The following is a 17,266-nucleotide window of genomic DNA, read 5'->3' on the forward strand; positions in this document are numbered from 1 at the left end:
TTAGATGTACAATACTTTTTCTTTATTAACAGATCTAAAGACAAAACTTCAGATCTTTTTTATAATTAAAAAAACAGAGAAACCAATCTTAAAATTTCAGAACAAAAAAAAAAGCTTTAATTTTGGATACGCACAAAACAGCTTTTAGAGGTACTTTTTGTTGTTGTCATTACATTACGTTAATTATAAAATATATGAAGTTGACTGTACCAATTTGTATAGTTTAAGTACATATATAAATTACCTGGCGATGAGTAATTTCTCCAGCTCACTCTGCAGAGAATCTAACATTTTCTCTTTTTTTTTTTTTTTTTTTTCTTTCTTTCAATGTAAAAATACAATATATTTATTTTAATTGTTAAAATCGTTTTTTGGCAAAAATAAAATAAAAATCATATCATAATTCACAATACATTACACACTGGTTTTATGTTTACGATTAATAAAGGTGGATTAGTTTCGAACAATCAATCAATATATAAACCAATCCAAACTAACCAATCCCGTCATTATCGTCGAACCCATGGAGACCCCACTCCCTTCTTTATCGCAGCAACTAACCCCAAATCCTACTTCCGCCGCCGTCTCTTCCGCTATTCCGGCGGCAGTCAAGAGCGTTTCCGTTCAACAACCGATCGATGGATCTCCACGCGCCTTCCCTGTTGATACCGGTGGTAATCCGGAGCCGCTTGCGGCTGTTCCCGGCGCTAAGCTTCGTCTTATGTGCAGCTTCGGCGGCCACATCATGCCTCGTCCACACGACAAATCGTTGACGTACGCCGGCGGCGATACTCGTCTTGTTGTTGTTGATCGACGCGCGTCACTGTCTTCGCTCCGATCTCGTTTATCTAGTATGCTTCTCAACGGCCGGTCCTTTACACTCAAGTACCAGCTCCCTAGCGAAGATCTCGATTCACTCGTCACCATCACTACCGATGAAGATCTGGAGAATATGATCGAGGAGTACGATCGCGTGACTTCGTCAGCGACGGCGACTGCTACGCAACGGATCCGGTTGTTTCTTTTCGCTAACAAGCTCGAGACCGCCGCCACCATGGGATCTCTGCTTGACGGCGCGAAATCTGACACTTGGTTCGTCGATGCTCTCAATCAATCCGGTTTGCTTCCTCGAGGTTTGTCAGATTCCGCCGCTGTGAATAACACCTTGGTAAATCTCGATGAGGCTAGCGGCGGAGACGCCGAGATCCAAAACCTAGAAACTAATGCTGGTGGCGAGAACAATAAACGAGGGGATTTGTTGGCTCCTAACGGTGTGATTTCGCATCAGGAGATGCATATGAGCTCGATGCCTGACTCGCCGATGATGGAAGCCGCTGGTTCTTCGATAGGATCATCATCGTCTTCTCCTTCTACTTCCAATTTGCCACCGATTCGCGTTAAAGTCAGCGAAGACCAGAGGATTGAGGAACAGTTGGCACAGATGACCTTCTCAAACATGCAAACTCAGAGGCAATTTGATGATGGAATTAGCTTGATGACAAATCGGCCAATGATGGTTCCGTCTGGTGCCATGACTGATGCTTCAATGGCTTATAACAACGCACCTAGTGATAGTTCTGCTCCCCCAAGCAATGGCCAGGTTTCACCGCATGACGATCGGTCCGATTCAGGTGTATCAGCTGGCTACAGGAAGCCACCTTTGCCGATGCAGCCAGTAACGATCCCACCGAGAACTACCGGAGGGTATGCTTTGACATCCCCTGATTCTGTTGCAAGGTACTTTCTTCTTCTACCGCCACTCATTCATTGACTCATACACTTGTTGTTTAGATAGATGAATGATCTTGGTAATTTCATATCTCAATCTCTTGGTTTCTCCATCTCTTTTTTTTGTCAGCTTGCCGTTGATTTGTGATTGTCTTTATACTGTTTCTGTTCTATCATCTTTACATGTGTGTTTTGGGTTACACCTAGGCTAAGTAGCTAAAATAGATAGATAGAACACTGGTTTCAAGTATGGTTTATGAATTGACAATGGAGAAATCATCTTAAGCTGTGTCAAATCCGAATAATATTTGATGATCTTTGCTTCACAGTATACATTCAGAGATTCCATCAATTTGTAGTACTAGCCGTTTGTGTGGAAATTGACATACACATACTCATTGAACCATGCATTACAAGTGATGTTAGCTTTGTTTTATGACTCTTATGATTCTAAATGCTGATGTCTCCTTTTTTTATACAGTGATACGAGCATTTCTTCTGCTACTTCATTTTCGAAGCCAATGTACTACCAAGACCAACCTCCAGCTCTGCCAAAAGCTCCTCCAGTGACACAGCCTGAAACTACCTCGGTCCAAAGCTCCCATGTCTTACCTCAGACTGAAACTACTTCACCCCTCACCACTTCCCATATCCAATCTCAGCCAGGTACATACACAACCATGGATCAACAACAACACCAACCAACGGTTCAACAACCTTACTTACACCAAGGCGTTCAGTACATCCCTCACGCATCTCAATACTTCCCAGTTTACTCTCATCAGCAACAAAACTACCCGGTTTACGTGATGTCTGTCCCGCAATCTCAGCAGTATGTCCCAGCAGGAACTCCCCCACTCTACCCGATCTCAAAACCCGCCACAAACTCGAGACCTGAAGCTGCCCAAAACGTTTACCGTGCTTCTCCCCCTCATGTTCTTCAGCTTCAGCAGCAGCATCAATACATGGGTTACACTGGAGTTCCTCAACATACTACAAACGCAAACGCCAATTACAGTACTGGAGTTCCTCCTCAACATGCCACAAACGCAAACGCCAATTACAGTATTGGAGCTCCTCAACATAGCTCAAACACCAATTACGGTGGGGCCTACGAATACACAAACCCTCCAAACGAGACAGTGTATTACCACGCACAGCCTCCTGCTGCCAACACTGCCATTCCGTTAGCGTCTCCATACCAAAGCATGACACCAGCTGCAGCGGCAGCCGCTCTAGCTGATATGTCCAAGCAGATGGCTCTTGACGGCGGCAAACAGCAACAACAACATATGGCTGCATCTCAGCCGCTTTAAAAAGCTGGATTTTTGGTAATAAACGCGCAAAGTGTGACCGTATAGCTATTTTACACGGCGCGCTCTGGTCTTTCGTTTATGACATGTAACGTCGTGTTACATCTGGTTACATATACATAGGCTTTGCTATATCGTTTTCTAAAGTTCTTATCATAGTTATTACTTATCTCTATCTTGTTTTTCTTCTATATTTGGAAAATAAAAATTGTTTGGATGATTTTTCTATAAGTATTTATACTGGGCGAACGTTGAAGGTATTTTGATCTACTTCAAATGGAGTAGATGCTGCACCATGTCCATGATCATCATTCAATCAAAGGTGTGTGTGTGTGTGTGTGTGTGTGCGTACCGTAAAAATATTGACAAAGGACAAATTCAAAACATATATGAAATTCCTGTTAAAGATCCTAGATCATTATCTAATTCCGTGCTCATCCGTTTAAGACCGAAGTCATGTTAATACAATATGTTTCAGAGACTAATCTGAAATGCGTTTGGTGCATAGTGGAAAATGTTCTCACCGATTGAAACCTTTGTCTAGAACCAAAAGCTATAAGCTTTCTTCCCCTGTTCCCCATGTGCTTGGAGATGCTTGAGAGAAGAGACCCGATATGAAAAACAGAACACTGTAAAATTGTGAACAAGTTGAAAACTTTACAATAAAAAAATACTTTGGGAGATAAAAATTGTCTGGAAAGTTTTTCTAAGTACACAATAATTGGGTGTAGTAAAATGAAGAATTTGTGGTTTAGATCAAATTATAGTTTTGAAATTGTCTTGACTTGAAGCTTATATAAAAAATTAAAAACCAAAACCATGAGAACTAACTAGGTAAAAACCAATGCTGTTGTACGGGAAGAAATTTTTGTTTGAGCTATTACATTTGTAAATATATTTATTTAGTATAACATTTATAATAAAAATTTATATTGGTTTAAATTGATAAAGTTTATGAAAGTTTCAAATATTAATTGTTTCACCATAAATTTTAGATGGCGAATCTGGATTGACGAATTAGTGTTCAGTTAGATTATTCTCAAAATTTTGAACTATCAAATCAAATAAAAACCACAAAAAACTAAAATTTCATGAACCAAATGATTTAAATAATATTATTAACCTGGTCAAACTCGTCCGCTAAGCCATCCCACAACGGGTTTAAATATTTTGAACCACAAAATATCTTTGCATCTGTCTCACTCGAATTCGTGAGATCCGCGGGTAACCCACATGCATCTCAATAAATCTTTTTTTTCTAATATATAATATATATTTAAACCTTAAACTTAATTTATATTAATAAAATTGTGTGATAAAGTTTTGAAAAATAACACTTTTGTTTTATTTTTTGTTACAAAATAACTAAATGTGTCTCTATGAGTATAATATTATTACTTTTTTATTTTTTATTGGATTGAATTTTCAGTAATTTTCAGTATAATAAGATTTTTTATTGGACTGAAGAATTTGTGGTTTAGATCAAATTATAGTTTTGAAATTGTCTTGACTCGAAGCTTATATAAAAAATTAAAAACCAAAACCATCAGAACTGTTTTACAGTAGGTTAATAATATAATTATTCTTCAATTAGATAAACAAAGCCAGACTAAAAAATTGGCTCCTTCTCATTGCCCCCTCTGAGCAGCTAGCTGATCTAGTAATAGCTGTTGCCAGAAAAAAAAAAAAAAAAAAAAAAAAAAAAGACTATAAAATTTGTTAACAGCGTTAAAATAAGCTTCTCTGCTACTTGGGCTTACGAACCCTAAAACCCTAAATCTTCGATCCACGCCATGAGAGGCGCTCTCTTCAGAAATGCCTCTCTCTGCGCTCGCAGAGTCATCCTTTCTCCTCGGATAACCCATCAACGTTCCGCCTATGTTCCCTTCCTCGCTCCAATAGCCGCTCCGGTTCCTTTCAAATTCAGATTTTTCTCCTCCGAATCCGACTCGCCCGGCGAGAACTCGACTAATCCTCCTGAATCTTCTCCTGTAGATTCATCCGATAATAAAGATCTAGCTGTTGAGGATGTAAGCAGCAAAGGTAAAAACACTCTATCCTATGTTCAAGCTGTGGAAATGGTGATTCGTTATACGCCGTAGTATTAGTTGAAGTTGGATGAGTTTGATTCTCATCTCGTCAGTCCTGGATACTAGTAGTAATGATCCTTCGATCTGAGATTTGGAGTTTTCTTATTATGGTTTTCTGATGAACTAGTAGAATTGTTTGAAATTGAGTTTATGTTGGTTTTAAGTAACTTCTTGTATTGGTTGATTTGTGTTATCAGAGCTTAAAGCCCGTATAGAGAAGTATTTCAATGAGGGTAATGAAGATGCGTTACCCGGAGTTATTGAAGCACTTCTGCAGAGAAGACTTGCTGACAAACACGCAGAGACTGATGATGAGTTGTTAGAAAAAATCGAGAGTCTACCTTTCAAAGATGATGTGAAGGATGAAGATTTGGAATCCGATTTCGAGGAAGCACATTCGACTGACGACGAACTCGAGGATTTGTACAACTCTCCCGAGTATGTAGCGGAGAAGATGAGGAAGAATGAGTTTTTCAACATGGACGATAAGAAGTGGGATCACATGATTAGAGAAGGGATTCAACATGGTTGTCTTACCGATACTAAGGAATGCGAGGAGATTCTTGAGGATATGCTTAAATGGGACCAGCTTCTTCCTGGTATTGCTGTTTTACTTTCATATTCTCGTTCATCCGCTCACATTCTTAGTTATAAGTATTTTTTGAATACTTTCTAGGAGCCTTTTGAGGTATTCCATCTTCAGAGATTAGGCTAATTGATTAACTGATGTGCGTCTATAGCTAAAGACACTCTCTTAACTTAGCTTTTTTGTAGTTAACCTTTCTGTTTGGATTTTGCTGGTAAAAGTACCATTCTTTTTGAACTCTTTGAAGATAATGTACAATGCTAGATTTGTTGCTTGTCGTATCAGTAGGGTCGTTTAGCAAACATATTGGTTTTGTTCTTGTGTTGCGTATATATGAACATTGGGAACATCCTAACTGTATTTTCATTCAGATGAATTGAAGAAAAAAGTTGAAGCAAAGTTTAATGAGCTCGGGGATATGTGTGAAAGAGGTGAACTTGAGCCCGAAGCAGCTTATGAGCTTTTTAAGGAATTCGAAGATGAGATGGTAGTTCAGTATGGAGATCAAATGGAAGCTGAGGGTCCTCCCCAATTTGGTGAAACGGATGCTTCCGATAGGAATACCGACTTGGATGATCCCCCCGGTAAAGGCCCAATCCTCAGGTGGCAATCGAGGATAGTTTTTGCTCCTGGAGGCGATGCGTGGCATCCAAAGAACAGGAAAGTTAAAATGTCTGTTACAGTGAAAGAGCTCGGGCTGTCAAAGCATCAGGCTCGAAGGCTAAGGGAACTTGTGGGGAAAAGATACCATTCGGGAAAAGACGAGCTTACAATCACCAGTGAGAGGTATATAACTATAAATCTTAAGCTTTTTTTTTCTTTTTTTCGCGAGACAAGAATGTTGGATCATGAAATGTTTTGTGCCCTGTCACAGGTTTGAACACCGAGAGGAAAACAGGAAAGACTGCTTGAGAACTCTTTACGGTTTGATAGAGGAATCTGCGAAAGCGAACAAGATTGCTGAGGACATAAGAACATCATATGTAAAACAGAGACTCCAAGCCAATCCAGCTTTTATGCAGAAACTACAAGCAAAGATGATAAGGTCTAAAGAATCAGATGCCATCAGCGCCTGAAAAAACCTTTTCCCGTTCAGCGTTTTTCTTCTTGTCTCACCAAATAATCTCTAGGATCGTCTCTTTTTTGGCAATCAATTGATCCGGTACGGGTTTCGAATCCATGAAGAATCTTTGATGGTAACTCTTATTTTAGTTTATCAGATGAAGACATGAACCTTGGTTCTGCACCTGGTGTCTGTTAGGGCCCATGAGACTTAGCCAACGCTTTCTTAGAATTATGAATCTCTTCGAAGATTAAAAGGTTTCAATATGGGATTTGGATATGTTTACTCTCTGATTCAGAATGAAAATGACTAAAGAAAAAAATAAATTTTATAATTTTTGTTTGGGGTTTATCATTAGATGTTTATTCTGAATTTTTAATCGTCAGCTCATCAAATTAACAGTTTAACTGAAGATGGAATTGGAAAGAAATAGTATTTCTTTGTATATACAAGAAAAACACAATCTATGCTTACACAGTACTACAAATAAGGGATCTATTTACATAACGATAATAGGAAAGTAAAATGGTCCAATGTTTTGTGTTTTTTTCCCGACGAAGGCGAATGAAATTTCTCAACCTCCACCACAACCACCGCAACCGCCGCCCCCACAACCTCCGCCACCGGTAGTGTTTGCCGAATTGGGTTTGTTGTTGGAAACTCCATCGGCGCAGGAGAATAACATAGCCGAGAGGACACAACAGCCGATCAGAGCCAAGAACACAACATGAAACAGGTAGCTAGCATCGAAATGCGTCGTTGTAGCCATGCTCATTACATCTTCCAAGTGTCTCGCCATCTTTCTTTCTTTAAGTTAATGTGGATGAGGTCAAGTTGTTTAACGTGAAAAGCTTTCCTACTATTTATAGCCGATAAATTCGTATAGTGGCCATTGACTTTTGATAAAATTATTCGTTGATTATACAGATTTACATTTAAATAAAAGAAGACTGCAAAATACCGAGTCACCCATTTTAGTCTATTATTCCCTTCTAATAAACACATTTGACTGCGTTATTATGATTTAGATCCAGTATATATTATTAGTTGATGCTAATACATAATTCGCATCCAGTTCATAATGATTTATAGTTAAAGATTATGTTTCTTTTAATATACAAAACTTGAAGTTCGAGGCCAGGCTTTTTTATAATTCTATATGTCTATGGCTATTACCCTAAGAAATTTGTATTTTTTTTTCATTTTTTCTGTCAATATTGATAATTTACATACGTAGTTCGTTTGTCAAAACAAAAAACATACATAGTTCTAGTTTAGGGTTTTTCAAGGAAATTAAACTTAGTTGAAATTAAAATAAGGGTTTTCTGACCATTATAAGTTCTAAACTAGGGTGAGAATAGACAACTACCGTGATATAATGTATATATTAATTTATATATCAGGTTGATTTGCCTTGTAGGTTTTTTTTTAAAAACAAATTGGTTTGCATCTATAGTGGTTAATATTTTAAGTGATCATTCATGACACTTGTTTTCCAAAATACATATATAAGAAAATTATTGGACAAGAAATTTCGTCGAAATAATTATGTACTGCTTAAGTATTTGTCATTGATAAAAAATTAGGGAGGTTTTATTAAACAATCTAAAAAGAAGATGAGAAATACCGAATTAACGGGTTTGGCCGCATGAGGCATGAGGAGGTATAACCGTATAAGTATAAAGACGCTCTCTCTCTCTTCTATCTCACGTGGACTCCGTTTTTCTTTTTTTTTTTTTACTCAGAAGCGTGTGACTCCGTTTTTCTTGTTTGTACAAATTTGACTAATACAAAAATAAAATTCTTGTATCAGACTTTCGATGTAAAAGCTTCGTAAAAGGCGTATTGGCCGGCGCAAGTTTTTTATATGCCTAAAGCAAAAAAAATTTGGACCGACTAACAAAATACAAAAAAATAAACCACTAGACCATTAAAGATTTACGACAATGATGCCCCAAAAACTATAAATAAATATTCTTTGCCTAAAGCTCTTGCTTTACGAGCTTTAGCTCCGGACCGAGCTTGAATCCAATATATTAATATAATTTTCAAAACGTGTAATTATCTATGCAAAAAAATTCTATGAAAAAGGGTTTAGTCTTTTTTTTGTGAACAATATATAACGTAACTGCCAAAGATACCAAAACTATCATCTTTTTACCAAAAGATATCAAACTGTTTGATTTAATAAGTGCCTAATTTGTTATTTTCTTTTTGGTTAAGAGATAATAAGTGCCTAATTTTCTAACAAAATTATTTTAACAACAATACTATACCCCATATTTTGACGACGTAAACAGTGTAAACCGGCTAGGTTTGAAACTTCGATTTTTGGATACAGTTCCATTCAGATCTTGGAATAAAAGGAAGATTGAGTTTTGGGTCAGACTTCAGAGTAGTTGATGTCAAAGGGGAGATAAATGGTCAGGAAGTCTTCCCTTTTTTTGAGTTACAATTTGAGGATTTTATTGGTTAAAAATAAAACAAAAATTTAAACTCCTAATCATTATCAACATTGTCATTGTCTAAATTGTGGTATTTTTGGAATAAAAATATATTTTAATGGTATTTATGACAATTGCCCTATTTTAAAAGGTCTGGTATTTTTGGACAATTTTTTTGTATTTTTTTTTTGTATTTATCCGTATAGATAAAGGGGGAAACATTATTTTGATATATTCCAACCAATTTTGTCTTTGGCTTTCAATTTACTTTTTCTTTATAGAATTTATATTTCATAGCTTAAGGAGATTTATCTTTTTTTAAAAATATATCTTTCAATTTTGACTTTTGGCAAATATTTTAAAAAACTAAGATATAATAAGTATGAACATTGTTGTTAAAAAAACGGGTTATAGCATTTTAAGAATGTGATAGTGATATAATATTTTAGAACCAATAAATATATATTTTATTGTTTCTCGATACATATATATTTCATTGTTTATTAATTATACATTATTTCTTGAATCTTGATACATTGATACATCTATATTTCAGGAAGTCTTAGCTTTTAGAATCGTACACTTTCAATGAAGACTATAAATACACAAAAGAACCGATCGATACTAACGAGTGGAACAATGCATCAAGCTTTTGTCTCATCAATGGTGTTGAACAGGCACAAGTAGTAGAGGTAATTTCTTGACAATGGTGAGATTACCAGCTTCTCCCATATCAATGTCTTCTTCACTTATCATTCCTTCAGGCAATCTCCAATCAAAGAAGTAAAGAAAATTCAACAGCACTAGTTCCACGGAAGCAATCGCCAATGGCATCCCAGGACAAATCCTTCTACCAGAACCAAACGGTACGAGCTCAAAGTGTTGTCCCCTGAAATCTACGCAAGAATTGGTAAACCTCTCAGGAATAAAATCTTCAGGATCGGTCCAGCGCTCGGGGTCACGTCCGATCGTCCATACGTTGAGTTGGATTTGCGTTTTTGGAGGAATATCATAGCCTTGGATCTTGACGTGAGACATTGTTTCTCTTGGGAGCAAAAGAGGAAGTGCTGGGTGCAATCTAAATGTTTCCTTGATTATGAGCTTCAAATAATCAACTTTGTCAATGTCGTCTTCAGTGATTCTATCCCTTTCGAGCCCGAGGGTGTTTCGGATCTCTTCTTGTGCTTTTTTCATCACTCTAGGGTTTCTAGCAAGCTCTGTCATTGCCCAAATCATGGTTATTGCGCCTGTATCTACCCCCGCCAGAAATACATCCTGATCGTCAAGACATAATTAGTAATAGAATAATAGAAATGAAACCAAAGAGTCTCTTCATTGTTTTAACTTTTGTGTTTGCATGACAAAAACTACGTTTTGAAAAAGAAATATCTTATAAAACGTATACGCTAAATGTAAACATGATTTTCCAACTGTTTTCGTTTGCCATATGTGTTTACGGTTAGCAAAATTTTAAAATAAGTTAATTGGACCTTATACATATATAGTTAAAGGTTTGTTTGGAAAACAATACCTACTATAACACAGTAAGTAAAATCAACCGTAGAGTAATTAACTATGGAGAACCATTGAACCAAGTTGTTTAGCCCAACTAGTTGACGTTTAAAATAAAAACTTTATCACCCAAAAATCACATATGAAGACTAGTTTTTTTTTCCCCCTTTTTTCAAAAAAAGAAAGAAAGAATGAAAGATGAAGCAAGATTTGAGCTCTGAGGCCGGAGCCCATAGAGCCTAGATTTTTTTCTTTCCCTTTATTCGAAAAAAGAGAAAAGAATATATGAAGCGAGATTTGAGCTCTTACCATGAGGACTGCCTTGATATTATCAATGTTGAACTTGAAATAATCATTATTTCCTTGTTTATCCATCATATCCAACAAGAGAGCAACAATATCCGCAGTAGAATCCACTGTTTTTTTACTTCCTGCTAAGTGATCATCAATCACATGTTGGTAAAAACCATCAAGCTCTTCAAACACTTTGTTTATCTTCTTGTTTCCTCCAAACAACCAATCTAAGAATCTCCCAATTCTACCGGGTAACAAATCAGAGCAAGTGAAACTACCTAGAACAAACAAGGCGTCACTCACAAGTTCCTCTATTCTCTCTTGATCGATTACAAAATCACTCTCGTTGAAGTTCTGTCCTAAGGCTACTCTACAAATGATGCTTGCTGTTAGAGAGAAAAACGTTTTGCTTAGATCCACAGGAGATTGCTTCGAAGCTGATTGGCACAGTTTCTTCACCATGAAGTCCACTTCTTCCTCTCTGATATTCCTAAATGATTGAACCTTTTTAAGGCTGAAAAGCTCGATAACAGCGAGCTTTCGCATCTCTCGCCAGTACTCGCCGTACTGCGCAAAGCTGATGTCCTTAGAACAGTAGGAGAGTAAATCCGTGGTGACCGTTCTTGGTCGGTTGCAACATCCAAGGTCATGAGTTTTGAGAACTTCTTCAGCTGCTTCACTCGAGGATATCACAACCGTTGGAACAAGCCCTAGGCGAAGAAACATCACAGGTCCGTATTTAATGGATAGATGATGAAAGCATCGGTGAGGCAATCCTGCGAACTGGTGTAAGTTTCCGATGATGGGAAGACCTGGAGGACCCGGAGGAAGATTCAATTTTGGGTTTTCTCTAATCTTTCTCATGAAAAAGATTAGTGACACAACAAAAGCAAGAAAAACTGAAACACACAGAAAGATATCGATAGCCATTTTCTTTTCTCTTCCTCTGTTTTTGGAAAGATGATGAGGAGCTTATAGTTTAGTCTTTGTATATAAGATAAGCCAAAGCAGTTGATAATGTAAAAAACTTTCTAAATTAAGTGGTTGAGAGTTGAGATGTAAGTCACTATTTTTGTCGTGTTTAATATATCACATGCAATAAGAATGTATGGTCCAATCGAAATAGAGATTCGTCCATCTTCAATCGTTAGCCGACTTTTTTTTTTGTCGAATGTGGATTACAAACAAAAACTAGTTAATTTGGATTTTAGTTTGATTTTTTTTCTATATTAAGTAAAAAAGTCTATTGTAATCATAATTACTTAAGTTTACAGAATTTTACATAACATTTATGCATGGTTGAACACTATATAATGATTCAAAAGTGGTTCACATCATATCATTTGATGATCATTGATCAGATCTTAACTTCTTTTTCTCAGTACGTTAAAAGCAAAACCAGTCAAAGATATGTACTTATATTAGTTTGGGTTGAAATTATATAGTAAATACAGTAATGATAAACAATTATAATGAAGAAGATTTAAGTAAGTTTCTTGTTTTTGACAGTTCCTCTTGGGATTTTGCTAAGAACATTCGAGTCGACTTTCCTGTAAAGCTTCCTCAGCTTCCTCATCAACTTACCCGCCACTCTATCAACGTCATCCTCGTACATCTCATACATAACCGGCATCGTCTGCATGCTTACGAACCCTGAACAAAACGACGTACCATCAATAATTATATATATATTCTTCGTTAGTTAATTAGAAACTAAATCTACAGTAGAATAAAGTTGAGGATAACTTAATTCTTTACCTACGAACAGAAGATTCACAAAGTTGAAATATGTCCCGATGATGGATAAGATATAAAGTGAGATCGTTGTCTGAAGATATTGTAAACCAATTTAGAGGAAATATAATTAATACTAATAATTAATCCAAACGTATACATGTAAATGATTCAAGGAATAGCTTACGAGAAAAAAGAGTGGAGGATCTCTTCCACAAGCAATGTCAAGAAGCTTAGAGAGGATTTGGTTGAATCTAATATGGAAGCTTGTTGCTAAATGTCTGAAAGAAGATTCGTCTAGTATCACTTCCGGTATTATTGGCCTTTCCCTGCATTGTATTATTTGATTAGGAAATCTCAAAAAGATTAAATCGAGAATTCGGAAATTCAAAGATATCATAAACATACCAGTTGAGAAAATCAGAAACAGTGGACCAGATGAAGAAAAGAAGCATAGAGGTCATGGAAGCATGACAAACTAAGGTTATGAAATTGTATTCAACTACTTCCATTAAGAACCATAAGAGGCTCACTCCTATCACCAATGTTGCAGCTATTTTCGGCTCTCTCCATAACATAACATCTGCAACTGTTTATCACAAATACCAACTGTATAATAATTTTCACATAAGATCGAAGGGATAGAGATAGATAAATACCTTGACCACCACCAAATATAGAGTGAACTGATCGTTGACGGCTGAAGAGCTTGGTTGTTTTATGGTACGTTCTTTCGTCTTCAGAATCCGAAGATCCTGAATATATCGGCATGATTGGATGGAATTTTGCTAAGAAAAAGATGAATGCGGTAAGAAAGAGCGAATGCAATAATTAAAGATGGATTATGTAAAATTGTTATGTCTTGCACTTGGGAGTAAATGTGAAATTGCAACAAATATAAGAAGAAAAGAGAGGTTCTAGACTTGGTAACAAAGGTAATAACAAACACATACTCAAGAAGCAAAGAATGGGAATGGTTTTGCCCTTCTTCCTTGTCCCATTTTTATTTCTTCATCCTCATGTCTCTAATTAAACAATTCAAACCCCTCATGTTTATATTCTTCTTCTTTTTCCCCCATGTTATTTTAAATTTGGTGTGTAAAATTTTCTGATTTTTATTTAAAAAAAAAAACACTTACAAAAAGAAATGAAATATAAAAATAACATTTGATAAGTAATAAAATTATTTTGATAATTAAAGTATAAGAAATTCAAAAGTGAGACTATTTAAACCCTAAATTAGTTATAAATGCCAAAAAAAAAAAAAAAAAAAGCAAAATGTTTTCGATAGTATCGTCTTCTTCTTCACTCGTCAATTCAAGTTCGAACCTCAAATTCCAAAATTCGCCGAGATCTACGATCCCTGTTATGTCGGCGGCGTATGGATTCAAAACCCTGACGGAGAATTTCACGGTAAGGGTGCGTAAAGCAGAGAACCGAGAGCTGAACGTTCCTCTGATCTCACCTTTCACTATCGCTTCCTCACGGCTTGATTCAGTCAGTAATGTTGCGATTCGGGTCGAGCTTGGAGACGGGTGCGTCGGCTGGGGAGAAGCTCCGATTTTGCCGTCGGTTACGGCGGAGGATCAGATAACGGCGATGGTAAAAGCGCGGGAAGCTTGTGAGTTTCTGAGGGAGTTACCGGAGATGACACTTGGTGGTGTTCTTCATGAGATCGGGAGATTACTCCCTGGTCATCGATTTGCTTCTGTAAGCTCGCTCATACATCTGTGTAATTGTGATTTAAGCATTCCTAAAAAAAGATTGAATTTTTCAAGTTCAAGTTTAGGAATTTTGGGTTTACTACATTTGGCTTTGATCTTGATCACAAGGAAGAAAAAAATAAGAAAAGTTTCTGAAATGGGTTTTAGGTAAGAGGTGGGGTGGAGATGGCTATGATTGATGCAGCAGCTAAGAGTGTAGGAGTGCCGTTGTGGAAACTATTTGGTGGAGCTTCAAGTACTATTACCACCGACATAACAGTTCGGTTCTTACCTCTTAGCTCTTGCTGGTACAAATTCCTTTTTTTTTATTTCTGTGTGATTCGTAAAGTTTTGAAGATGGAATTTTGAATTTTTTGTAGAATGTTAATATTGCTTGAAAACTATTTGAGTATGAAGGTTTGTGTGTGTTTTCATAGATGTGGTGGGTCTAAATGATGTTTGTGTTGGTCTATTCTCAGATTCCGATAGTTACTCCTGCGGAAGCTTCAATTTTGGCTCTTAAGTATAGGAAACAAGGTTTTGAAACCTTGAAGCTCAAGGTGGGGAAGAATCTTAAGGCTGACATAGAAGTTCTCCAGGCTATACGTGCAGTCCACCCTACTTGTTCCTTCATTTTGGATGCCAATGAGGGTTATCAAACAGAGGAAGCTGTTGAAGTTCTCGAGAAGCTTCATGGTAAAAAAGTTTATGAATCATTTGTGGATCTTCTCTTTTAGGTCTTGAACGCTAGACTTTTTTTTAAAGAATATTGTTAGCGGACCTCTCTCGGACAAAACCTAAAGTGTTGTGACTTTTTCCCCCAGAAATGAAGGTTACACCAGTTCTCTTTGAGCAACCTGTCCACAGAGACAATTGGGAAGGTCTCAGTCACGTGACTCGAGCTGCAAAGGACAGATTCGGAGTCTATGTTGCAGCAGATGAGAGTTGCAGAGACTTGACTGATCTCAAGAAAATCATAGAAGGTGGTATCGTACATGTTGTTAACATCAAACTCGCCAAAACCGGAATCCTCGAGGCCCTCGAGGTAATTGAATTGGCTAGATCATCTGGAATTGAGCTTATGATTGGGGGAATGGTTGAGACCAGACTAGCCATGGGATTCTCTGGTCACCTTGCTGCAGGCATTGGGAGTTTCAGGTATATTTAACATGTAAACACCACATTTCTTTCTAATGTAATCATCACCATCATAAATCTAACCAGTGAAGATGTAATTTACAGATTCATCGACTTAGACACTCCACTTCTTCTGGCTGATGATCCTGTTCAAGGTGGCTACAGAGGTAATAGCCTCTGTTTTATTCATCTTACATAATTCCCTGTTTAGAGGATGCCTTACTTGTAGCTCCATCTTGCATCTTTCATTGTTCAAAAGTAAACGTAAACTAAGTCTAATACTGGTGGTTTTGTTGGCAGCGTCGGGTGCTGTCTACGAGTTTACAGATGAAGGCGGTCACGGAGGATATCTTCAGTGGAATGATCTTGCTTAGTAAATTTCCTTCAGTCTACTTAGGCCCCTTATCTTTATCTCATAGTATGTCAATCTCAAGTTTAATGATGGTTTTTGGGTTTGATGCGGCAATTAGACATTGGTCCTGAATTTTGTTGTTTGTGTTAGAGTGGCTGTATGTAGGAGCTTTGTAGCCTTTGTAATCTACAAGCTTTGTAACTTTTGCCCCCAAGAGTACCAAATATATGTAGGATGATGATTCATCTCATTGAGTTGTGTCTGTAAATATACACACAAAACGAATTCACAGAGCTTGTAAATCACAATAAGTTGTTTCTGTTTCGATGTGGGCAAAAATGTTTAACCTGCGGCTGTTATAATTTCTTCATTGGTTTTTTCACTAGCAGAGTGTTTTTTTTTTTTTTTTTTTTGTCAAAATTGGTAGGTGTAGTGGTGGTGAGTGACTGAGTGAGTGGTGTGACGGGTGCGGCGTGAAAATCTTAATAGATGTAGATTTCTGTTAAAGTTCCAATCAAAAAATTGGACTATCTATTTTGTTTTAATAAATTATATCAAAATTGTCAATAGCCACAGGTTTATTATTACAATAATTTTGTTTAAATTTTATATTTGGAAAATTATTTTTAAAAAAGTCAGCAATCTACAAAATAATTTTTTCTAACAAATGTGATTCTCTTTCTTTTTATTTTATTTTCTGCATTCTTTCTAGTTTCTACAAACCAACAACTAAAAAAAAACCACAATTTTTTTTTCTTCTAAAAGTCAACGGAAAAATAACACTATTACGTTTCTGCCTAATTATATACTTTACTCCTTATGTATATATTACATTAAAAAAATGTATATATTACATGACATAAAAACTATAAAAACATTCCCTTTATATATATATATATATATTTCACCTCTAAGAGAGCAATAATAACAACGGAAATTACTCACTAGGCGTGAGGATCTTAAAGCTATCACGATCGATGATTTGGACCCACTGTCTCTTCTTACTCGATCAATACTATTCATTTAGCCTTGTTTCTCTGTGGTGATCTTTTCATACTTCAAACCTCAAAGTCGAAGACACATGTTTGTATGAGCTTCAACAACAACAACCAACCAACGTGTGAACATATTTTATGTGAGCTACACACCAAACATTCCATGTTCTCCTTTTAGTTTTATGTTTCCACAAGTGGTCTTAATTTGGTTATGATAAATGAATCTAATACCTCTACTCTCTATATAATATATATCTAGTTACATATTACTTACATGCGTAATTTCTTTTTATTGCCATTCTTATATATTACTAG

At 36.5% G+C, this 17,266-nt stretch overlaps 6 protein-coding genes across 7 annotated transcripts; 3 read left to right on the top strand and 3 right to left on the bottom strand.

Moving 5' to 3' along the window:
• The first annotated feature begins 75 nt into the window (after positions 1 to 75).
• LOC104783169 (uncharacterized) lies at positions 76 to 3,301 on the top strand. Its single transcript, XM_010508283.3, has 2 exons — positions 76 to 1,737; positions 2,210 to 3,301. The coding sequence occupies exons 1-2, from the start codon at positions 524 to 526 to the stop codon at positions 3,042 to 3,044; spliced, it is 2,049 nt and encodes a 682-aa protein (XP_010506585.1). The 5' UTR covers positions 76 to 523; the 3' UTR covers positions 3,045 to 3,301.
• Positions 3,302 to 4,592: 1,291 nt separating this feature from the next.
• Positions 4,593 to 7,131, top strand: LOC104767610 (uncharacterized). The gene is made up of 4 exons (XM_010508295.3): positions 4,593 to 5,084; positions 5,329 to 5,730; positions 6,089 to 6,503; positions 6,592 to 7,131. The coding sequence occupies exons 1-4, from the start codon at positions 4,835 to 4,837 to the stop codon at positions 6,791 to 6,793; spliced, it is 1,269 nt and encodes a 422-aa protein (XP_010506597.1). The 5' UTR covers positions 4,593 to 4,834; the 3' UTR covers positions 6,794 to 7,131.
• Positions 7,132 to 7,199: 68 nt separating this feature from the next.
• On the bottom strand, positions 7,200 to 7,613 carry LOC104783184 (Putative membrane lipoprotein). The gene has a single exon (XM_010508308.2). The coding sequence runs from the start codon at positions 7,577 to 7,579 to the stop codon at positions 7,355 to 7,357; it is 225 nt and encodes a 74-aa protein (XP_010506610.2). The 5' UTR covers positions 7,580 to 7,613; the 3' UTR covers positions 7,200 to 7,354.
• Positions 7,614 to 9,689: 2,076 nt separating this feature from the next.
• LOC104783194 (cytochrome P450 71B2) lies at positions 9,690 to 12,083 on the bottom strand. The gene is made up of 2 exons (XM_010508318.3): positions 11,046 to 12,083; positions 9,690 to 10,499 (listed from the first exon to the last, which is right to left on the bottom strand). Exons 1-2 carry the CDS (start codon positions 11,958 to 11,960, stop codon positions 9,885 to 9,887), a joined length of 1,530 nt encoding a protein of 509 aa, XP_010506620.1. The 5' UTR covers positions 11,961 to 12,083; the 3' UTR covers positions 9,690 to 9,884.
• A 349-nt stretch (positions 12,084 to 12,432) lies between these two features.
• Positions 12,433 to 13,652, bottom strand: LOC104783214 (reticulon-like protein B9). 2 transcript variants are annotated; one of them, XM_010508345.2, is made up of 5 exons: positions 13,424 to 13,652; positions 13,173 to 13,353; positions 12,952 to 13,093; positions 12,789 to 12,858; positions 12,433 to 12,683 (listed from the first exon to the last, which is right to left on the bottom strand). In XM_010508345.2, exons 1-5 carry the CDS (start codon positions 13,533 to 13,535, stop codon positions 12,514 to 12,516), a joined length of 675 nt encoding a protein of 224 aa, XP_010506647.1. In that variant the 5' UTR covers positions 13,536 to 13,652; the 3' UTR covers positions 12,433 to 12,513. The 2 variants fall into 2 exon arrangements, with proteins under 2 accessions (XP_010506647.1, XP_010506654.1); XM_010508352.2 differs by having other exon boundaries at positions 13,173 to 13,347; positions 13,424 to 13,642.
• A 354-nt stretch (positions 13,653 to 14,006) lies between these two features.
• LOC104783229 (L-Ala-D/L-amino acid epimerase) lies at positions 14,007 to 16,281 on the top strand. The gene is made up of 6 exons (XM_010508361.3): positions 14,007 to 14,474; positions 14,636 to 14,746; positions 14,947 to 15,163; positions 15,292 to 15,625; positions 15,710 to 15,771; positions 15,905 to 16,281. Exons 1-6 carry the CDS (start codon positions 14,043 to 14,045, stop codon positions 15,976 to 15,978), a joined length of 1,230 nt encoding a protein of 409 aa, XP_010506663.1. The 5' UTR covers positions 14,007 to 14,042; the 3' UTR covers positions 15,979 to 16,281.
• Positions 16,282 to 17,266: the final 985 nt, after the last annotated feature.

Source organism: Camelina sativa, chromosome 1, assembly GCF_030686135.1.
Source record: "Camelina sativa cultivar CO46 ecotype springtype chromosome 1, ASM3068613v1".
NCBI classification, from domain to species: domain Eukaryota; kingdom Viridiplantae; phylum Streptophyta; class Magnoliopsida; order Brassicales; family Brassicaceae; genus Camelina; species Camelina sativa.